General features: G+C 31.2%; 1 protein-coding gene across 1 annotated transcript in view; it reads left to right on the top strand.

The window, feature by feature from the left end:
* Positions 1 to 10,000, top strand: part of LOC145259070 (polyadenylate-binding protein-interacting protein 1-like) — a 74,429-nt gene that overhangs the window by 55,183 nt on the left and 9,246 nt on the right. The window contains exons 6-7 of the mRNA XM_080116698.1: positions 5,155 to 5,263; positions 7,767 to 7,889. Of these exons, the coding sequence (XP_079972824.1) occupies positions 5,155 to 5,263; positions 7,767 to 7,889 (232 nt within the window). The remainder of the gene's footprint in view (positions 1 to 5,154; positions 5,264 to 7,766; positions 7,890 to 10,000) is intronic.

Below are 10,000 nucleotides of genomic sequence, written 5' to 3'. Positions count from 1 at the left end.
ATGACAAGTCTATATTACAAATTTCATGATGTTTACCATCTTAGAATGCATTTCTTTAATTCAGTTGACACCTACAATTCTTGACAGTATCTGTTTCGTAGCACAAAATCACTCGTTCAATTATTATATCAATCGGTGAATCTATTTTGACCTTTTCTTAGAAGAAATAGCAGCTATCAATCCACCAAAGGAAAATAAAATGCGTTTGGGCATGATTTAAAAAAAAAAAAAAATAAATAAATAAAATGGAAGAGAAGCTGCAATTAACTTATAGTTTGCTTGCATTAGCCATTTTGAACTTAGAAATCACATTGAGTTTCTTATATAAGGATTGCTATATATATAAAAAGGAAATATAAATGAATTAAGAATATTTCCACATAAATATATATATATATATAATTTTTTTTTTTTTACATGGGGGTTACCACTTATCAAGGCCCGAAGGCCACTCAGGGATAAAGGTTATTGCGTGTACAGTAATCAATGAGATAGTATTGGAGGTTTGATAGTGGCGGTTTGTCAGGAGTTTAGTTTATGTTGGATTTGAAGACATCCAAGTTGTAGCCAGGTGGTAAACAGGCAAGCGGCAGAGAGATCCACTGGCGTGCAGTTCTAAGAAAGCTTTGCTCATGGAATCTATGTTTGGATTTAGGCACAGATAAAGAGTGGGGAAAATTGACAGTAGTTTCAGCTAGACAGGTTTTTCTTGTGAAAGATTGGCGAGGGGGGGACGAGAGATTGGAGCTCAGACGAGCACCTGCCATGGAAATAATGATAAAACAAAGACAGGCTCGCAACGTCTCTTCTGTGGGAGAGAGGTTGTAGGGAAGAGAAAAAAGGCATCCCTCACTAAACCACAAAGTCGATTTTGTACTCTGTCAAGGCAGGATAGGCTGTTTTTAGCAGCTCCTGCCCAGATGTGGCAGCAGTACTCCATACTTGGCTTTTATACAAATAGAGAATTGCATCAGTAGTAAGATATCTTCTGGAGTGGTAGAAGGATCCCACCATTTTCCCAGCGTCCTTGGCAACAGACCTGATGTACATGTTCCATTTCAGATCAGGAGTAAAGGTCAAACCCAGAAGCTTGTCAAAACATGGAGCCTCCCCAAGATGAGAGCCATCCATTTCAATTGATGCCAGATTGGGATCAGAGCGTGGATGATGTAAAGATAGAAGCTTGGTTTTGGATGCATTAAAATTAACCAGAACGTTAGCCCAGATGAAATGTTTACCTCCAGCACCCTTACTAGTGACATGACCACAAGGATAGACATAGAAACAGAAATTTTCCAACATCTCAGGCTACTGTTTACAAAGTACTACCGACCTGGAAAGCAGCTTTTTCTTCACCTTTTGTCAGAAAAATCACTCATTAGAAATGAGGACTGAATGACAAAATAGAAGCGAGAGTTACTGGAGCTGCCGATAACACATGAACATGCATTATCTACTCTCCATTAAAAAAGGTGGGAGGTCAGAAAGACTTATTAATATCTACTTAGTATAAGTCCGTTGCCCCATTCTCAGCTTAGGGTTGTACTTGAAGGTAATCTCCCCTTCCATGTTAATGCATAGATGCTTTTTGCCTTTATCTCATACGAGAATGTCCGACCATTCTAGCTACACCCCTCAATAAATATGCTATAATGGAAGTTTTATCAAATATTTATAATACAAATATATTATCAAAGAATATATCTTTATCCAGATAAAAGCTCAACACAATTAAGAGGAGCAAACAAATATATTAAATGAACAATAAGTTATAACTTCATTATATCATCAGAACAATAAAGAAAAGTAAAAAAGGGAAAATTAATAAAAAAAGAAAAAGAAACCTCTTTGGGCTATGGCACATCTAAGCTATAGTGTTTTCTTTTTTCTTTTTATTTTTACAGACAGTTTAATCAAGTCATTAAGAAATGAAAATATCTACTTGATCAAATTATGTGAAATTTTTTTTCGGAGATCTTCAGTTCGAAACGGATATGTACAATATAACCTTTTTTTTTTTTTTTTTTTTTTTTTTTTTTGATAAATGTCTTGATTAAACTATGAAAGTGCCTTTTTTTTTATTTAGAATTTCCAGAAAATATATTGATCTTTTTGACCTTTTATGTCTCGGGATATCTAATTTTTTTTTTTTTTTACTCTGAGTTGAAATTTTATCTATTGACTAAGAATGGGTTAGAATACACAAATTTAAAGGAAAATGTTTAGTTTATTTTAAAAGTGCAATATTGTCCATAAATAAGGCATTGGATATAATGTTTCTGAATTGATTGTTCATATTATTTGCGTTCTTTAAACTACTCTCCTCATCGTTGGTGTTATTTTCACATTTTGATCTCGAGGGAACCTCCAGAAAGATTCTAGAGTTCGACAAGATACGCGTGAATAAAGGTTGAATGGTACATCAACCGAAACATAAAAATAACACTTGAACTGAGAACAATAGTCCGAAGACCCAAAATACGAGGATTTTGGGTACATGTGACACATTTTAAAAATAAAGAGTCTCTCTCTCTCTCTCTCTCTCTCTATCTATATATATATATATATATATATATATATATATGAACAAATGATTGATAAAATAATAAATTAATATATATATATATGAACAAATGATTGATAAAATAATAAATTAATATATATATATATGAACAAATGATTGATAAAATAATAAATTAATATATATATATATGAACAAATGATTGATAAAATAATAAATTAATATATATATATATGAACAAATGATTAATAAAATAATAAATTTATATATATATATATATATATATATATATGAACAAATGATTAATAAAATATATATATATATGAACAAATGATTAATAAAATAATAAATTAATATATATATATATATATATATATGAACAAATGATTAATAAAATAATAAATTAATATATATATATATATATATATGAACAAATGATTAATAAAATAATAAATTAATATATACATATATGAACAAATGATTAATAAAATAATAAATTAATATATACATATATGAACAAATGATTAATAAAATAATAAATTAATATATATATATATTCATATATATTCAAGATCAAATGTACACATTATCTGGCTTACTATTTGCAAGACTCATTAGTTCATACGTCATTGAACAAATAGAATTTTAACAAATTTCACAGGAATTTTTAACAGGTCGTCTGAACTCCAATCTATTCCCCCCCCCGCCAAACTTTCACAAAAAACATTCATCTAGTTGAAACCATTATCAATAATTTTCCCCACTCTTTATTTATACCTAAACCTAAACGTAGATTCCATGAACAAAGCTTCTTTCTTTTTCTGCATGCCTCTTTTCCGTTTTTCTCCTTTCCAGCTGACTACAATTTGGTCGTTTTCAAGTCCAACGTAAACAAATTCTTGTTGAACCGTCCCCTTAAGTAATCCACTTTACAAAATTTCCACTAATAACGATTACTACGATATTATCCCCTTGACTACTGTACACTCATTACCCCCCCCCCAAATCCTCGAATGACCTCTGGGCCTTGATAAGTGGTGATTCTGATTTGTAAAAAAAAAAAAAAAAAAAAAGTGGCAACACTCAGAGTGAAATTGAAAGTAATTTTGCAATAAGCAATATATTATATATATTACCTTATAACTTTTTAAAAAATGACTGATAGCTAGCATCATGTCTTTAAAGGTAAATATCTTTTTAAAGAAAAAATTTTTTTTTATGTCGTTGAACTTTAAAAAAAAAAAATTAATATTCATTTGTAACGCCATTTAAAGAAAAAAAAAGTATTATCTTACTTATATACACTAGCAGTTCAGCCCGGCTTTGCTCGAGTCTTATGTACTGTTGATAAATTTATGAGCACATATATATATATATATATATATATATATATATATGACTCCTGTCCACGTAACCTACATCTAAAATTTCAAGTTTTTAGACCCAAAATTGGAGTTTGGTAGCGTCTGCAAAGGTCAACTTTTTTAACTTTGACCTCTTGGCAGCCAAATTTTCTACCCAAAAACTGATTAAAAAGCTTGCTGCATGTCTGAATACCCTTTATGTAAAATTTCAAATGTTTAGACCCAAAATAGTTTGCTAGAGACCGTAAAGGTCAAATCTAATAGGTATATATTAGTGTGTTTATTTTACGAAGATTAATGATTACATATGTGTATACATGTTTCGGTGGATTCCCAATTCAAAGATCACTTCATCATACCAAAAAAGAGTGATATTGAAAAGAGCTAAGATTACATTCGTTTTTATTTATTTATTTATTTTTATAAGCTATTTGGGTGTGGTTTACACTTTGGAAAAAAAGTGGAGTGTATACTTTGAATGTGAGCAGTAGGGTTTTTTGAGTGGGGGTGAAGGGAGTAGGTGTGGGGGGGGTCGAAGGAGGAAAAGTATGATCCCATGTGATCAAACTGTAGCATCGGGGGAGTTATTGATACTTTACTTGGCGGTTGTTTATTGGTCTAAGGTTTTGCTTTGATATATATATATACATACAGGGTGACCCCAAAAAACGGGACATTCAATTGCTTTTCTGAGCATTTTACAGTCAACGGAGAAAAAAGGCCAAAGACCATAGTGTTTTGATGTGATATTTTGAATATAATAAACTGGTTATGACCAAAGTTTCATTTCATTCGTACAAAACACCCAGAAATGGGGCCCGTTTTTCTTTCTTTTTTTTCTTTCTTGCTTTTTTTTTCTTTTTCTTTCTTTTTTTTTCTTTTTTTTTCTTTCTTTTTTCTTTTTCTTTTTTTTCCTTTTTTTTCCTTTTTTCCTTTCTTTTTTCCTTTCTTTTTTCCTTTCTTTTTTCCTTTCTTTTTTCCTTTCTTTTTTCCTTTCTTTTTTCCTTTCTTTTTTTCCTTTCTTTTTTTCCTGTCTTTTTTTCCTGTCTTTTTTTCCTGTCTTTTTTTCCTGTCTTTTTTTCCTGTCTTTTTTTCCTGTCTTTTTTCCTGTCTTTTTTTCCTGTCTTTTTTTCCTGTCTTTTTTTCCTGTCTTTTTTTCCTTTGTCATCCTGTATATGAGTTAACATTGGCAATGTTGGATAACTATTCCTGCTTGTATTAACTAAATTGATGAAAACATAAATTTAAATAATGTTTCATTTCTTCCAGATGTGAAAAAGAATATTTACAGAGAGAGGAGTTGATAGCAGACCCAAACACTGTACCCAGGCTTTGCGGCTTTTCTTTATTCCTTGCTGAACTCTTCCTTTTGTTAGAGGTAAAACTATTCTTCATGCACTTTAGTTAATAGAATTAAAGTTTTAAAACTTTTTAATTAAAAGCAACTTTTTTTACAATAGAATTAATGGCTCATACAAGTCCAAATTTTAGCTCTTGCAGTCACATGCAAGCTAAGGATGAATTTGCTGGCAACCACTGTAAATGTAATGTACGCCAATACATGTTCAAAGGAAAATAAATTGGGTTGACTATTAAAAATGTTTCCAATCATTTGATGACCCAAGCGCTGCTTTGTGCTTTTTAGTTTCAGAAGAGATAGTTTGAAAATATGGAGACAGACAGACATATGGCCGTTTATATATTAGCTTTTTAGTCATTATTATTACAGACATCAGTTGTTTAAAAACGGAAGTAAATTTATTTAAACTGACTTTCCTCTTTACTCTATGAAATTTTTTTTTTTCTTTCTTTTTTTCTTTGGTTTCATTTTTATTGATGATGGTTGTTTTGTTTCCATGAATGTAATATGTCTAATTTAAAAAAAATTGACAGAAGTTGGAATATTTGACGTATTTTAAATATGTGGCTAAAACCTCTGCTCTGTTTTAACTTGGTAATGCACGGTATATACGGCTAGTGTGTGTATGTGTATATATATATATCGTGTTGGGCTGCTTAATCCGAATTGAGAATCAAAAAAATCGACAAATTTGGAGGTATCTGTATCGGAATCGAAAAAATTGGTGCCTGTTTTCCGATGCCAAAACAATTTTTTTTTATTTGATTTTTGCTTAAAGAAAATCTTCCATTGCTGGTAATAATGCTAAAATAATAAATTGATTTTAAAATACTAGTAAAGCTAGAATCAATAGATCATCCTCCGCAAATGTAATTTTATGTTTAGGAAAATATCTGCATATTTAACATGTTTTTTTTTACAGAAATTGGGGGGTGGGGGGAACAACTCTATAGTTAAATATTTAGAGATTTACAAAAAGTGAAGCAGAGGGAATATGGTGAAGAAAAGGTGATTTCAATTCTTTACCATATTCCCTCTGCTTCACTTTTTGTTATCAAGTAAAATCTTTGACTTACTTGCAGTTTCATCAAATACTTTTGTATGCAAAATCCGATCCCGCATTTTGCTAATTCCTAGCCTCTGATGAGAAGGAAAGTATTTCTTCGAAACTCTGCGGATTAAGGACTGTCCACTTATTGTTTCCTTTTCAGATTAAATATGTTTTTAACTCTTTTTCAAAGTGTTTTTTAACATGTTTTATTAACTATTTGCTCTTTTATATTTATATATATATATATATATATATATATATATATATATATAAATATAAAATTTACTATAATAATTAAATACCTACAGACACTAGTTTTTCATCCTTTCGGGAATCATCAGTGCAGGATGTCACGATTAACACCAATCGATAGATTCAAACCCGGCGACAGAAGCCATCTCTGGCTTCATTAGCAAGGACCTAATCCATTTGGCCACCGTCGACCACGAGAAAAGCCGTTGAATTTTAAGCATTTATATTTTTTAAATGCTTTTTAACGAACAAAGTTAAATTATTTTAGCAATAAAAAGTTTAATAGAAACAAAATACTTTTTTTTTTTTTTTTTTTTTTTTTCGTTTTAACAAAGGCTGTTTTAAAAAAAACATCTGAAGAGATTGGAATGTTTATACTTTCAAGTATCAACATAAAATTTGTTGTATATTTAGAATTATACTTATTTAAAAAAAACAAAAAAAAAACAATCTTTTATGTACATACTCGTCACGGAACGAAGATGTCATATTTTGAGTTTGGCTAGTAAATGAAAATATTTAGCTGTCAAAGGTTAAATATAAATTTGTTCCTTAGAGCCCTGATTTAAGACTTTTTTTTTTTTTTTTTTTTTTTTTTTTGCACACCCTCAGGCAAGGCATATTGCCACTTGGAACATAAGCAGCTACTATTTGGGATCATATCTAACAAAGAACTGTGGGGAGTTGAGCAGCAAGATCTGTTCACATGACATATTTCTCCATTCTGATACAATCAGGGAAGCAGGAAAGGGGAGGGAATTCCAAAGTCTAGCAGTCTGAAGGAAGAAACAATTAGAATAGAAGGGTTTCCAGCATCTGTGAACCTCAACAGTAAAGGGGTGAGATTTTGCTGTTTGTCAGGTTAATCAGGAGTATGTATGTCGAATGGACACAAGTGCTACAAGTTCACCAAAGCACATTCCATTAAAATACTTCTAAAACTAGCACAGGGATGCAACATTGTGGTGATGGGACAGGTGTTGGAGCTTGACTGATTATGCGTGACCTCTTAGATTTGAGATTCTTTTGTTTGTATTTAAGATTTGCGTTACGAATCCATCATATCATTCTTATATTGTGTTTCCATGGAACGCATGTCCTCAATCTTCTCTGGCTGTCCAACACATGCCAGTATGTAAAACAATGTTAAACCGAATATTATTATATTGTAATCATTACACTATTATATTTATTTTCTGTTTTCTTTTCTTCGTTTAGGTGGATAATAATGGTGTTAGTGAGAAATATGCACCTTTTAGAAGTGCCCTCCATTCGTTATTGGAATTGCTTTTAAAAAACAACAATGACCAAACAGTAAAATGTGCCACTCAACTTATGAAGGTAAACAATGATTTACTATTTGCTGTCCCGACCTGGCTTTGCCCGGTAGTGGATTGGCTTGCAATTCTTTTTTTTCTTTTTAATACTATGCCTTTTTTTTTTAAATATTTATTTTAATCAAAAGTATTTTTATTTTACCTTCATGAAAGCTAGTTAGGAATAAATACAGAGATACCATAGTCATATATATATATATATAAAGCTGAATGTCTGTGTGTGTGTCTGGTCACGAATAGGCTCCTATATGGTTGACTATTTTAAAAAAACTGATTACATATAATGATAGATGTATCGCGACACAGGAATGGGTATGTTTGATGTGGCGGAACGGTGGTTCATTAAAATCGTGGTGTCTGCGTTCGCGTCTAGTCCACAAAGTATGGAAATAAAAAATTTAAAAATTTAAAAAAAAAAAACGTTTACAAGTGTTTTTGATATAGATGTACATAAGAATACTTTGATAAGTATGTTTTAACTTAAATAGGGATGGTATAATAAAATTGTGGGGTCTGCGTTCGCGCCTGGCCTCCATAGAATGTAAATAAGCACAAACTTTAATAAAGACTTTTCATATCTATCTGCATAAGAATACTTTGATAATTATGTTTCAGTTTGAAGAAATATTGTATAATAAAATTACGGGGTGTTCATTCGCGCCTGACCTCCATAGAATGGAAATATGTCACAAAGTTTAACAAGGTTTTTTAATATAGATCCACAGAATATTGTGATAAGTGTTTCAGTGTAAACAGGTATGGTATAATAAATTATGAAGTTTATCTATTTTATTTTTACTTTCATCATACTTTGCTTTGGTTTTGATATCCCCAAATTCGAAGCTATCTCTTTACAACCCTTCCTTTTCATAACCTATCATACTTTCATAAATCAGTCCATTTTCTGTAGGCTGTTTTTGAACCCAGTCAACGACAGGTACTTTTGCTTGTGTGTATATGTATGTGTGTGTGTGTGTATATATATATATATATATAATCTCAATCCTAATTTAAGAAGCTCGATGTAATTACAGAGCAATATAGAAAATAAATGACAAAAAAGTTTGTGTGTATATATATATATATATGATGTGAAAAGGAAGCGGAAGACCGAAGGCTCAACGTTTTGCCCGAATTGTGCAGGCTTTTTCAAGAGGTGTGATCACTGACGAGAGGGTCGATGTTTTTAGTTTTATATATACTGGAGGAGTGTATGCAAATAAAACTATTATACAAATATAAAAAAAATAAATAAATAAATACATTATTTTCGTGCAATATTATTTTAGATAAGTGGAATATGTTTATATTGCACGAAAATAATCTAGACACTGGTTAATAAATATATTTTTTGTATAATAGTTTTTTTGTATACACTCCCCCCAGTATATATAAAACTAAAAACATCGACCCTCTCGTCAGTGACCACACCTCTTGAAAAAGCCCGCACAATTCGGGCGAAATGTTGAGCCTCCGGTCTTCCGCTTCCGTTTCACATCATAATGTCGGATTGTATCCATTTTAAAGTTATATAATAAAATTTTGAAAATAATTCTGATAAAGTATTTTCTGGGTGAATGCTACCTCATTCTTAAATTTTATTGGAGTCTTAACTTAAAGTAAAAATTTAAGAAATAATCATTTGATTATTTGGATTCTTCAGACTACTGTTCTCATCTTGAGTGCCAATTCCACATTTTGGTCGATGTAACCTCCGACCTTCAGGTGTATCTCGTCTAAATTTAGGAATTTAGATGGAATTTCGACAAACCCTTTATTTACTTCATGGGGGTAAAATACTCTCGTTCTGTCAGCCATGACAGGATACAGGTCTTAAGTAGTTTGCAATTGTATTTTTCGGTCGCCCACACTGAGAATTGAACCTTCAACCATCAGGAGAATATCGCTTTAGCTGTCGATTTTTTTCCAAGTATTCTAACCACTGCACCCTGGGTCCTTGCGGACATCTTGGAGAAGGTCGGAGGTTACATTGACTGAAATGTGAAAAGACGCTCAAGATGAGAACAATAATCTGGAGAATCCAAATAATATGATTAACCAATCCTCATCTCAAAAAATTCAGAAACGTTAAAAAAAAAAAAAAAAAAAATCGCC

The sequence above is a fragment of the Euprymna scolopes genome, chromosome 34 (assembly GCF_053919585.1).
Source record: "Euprymna scolopes isolate OS-2025 chromosome 34, ASM5391958v1, whole genome shotgun sequence".
NCBI lineage: Eukaryota > Metazoa > Mollusca > Cephalopoda > Sepiida > Sepiolidae > Euprymna > Euprymna scolopes.
This window is presented reverse-complemented; position numbering and strand designations above follow the sequence as displayed.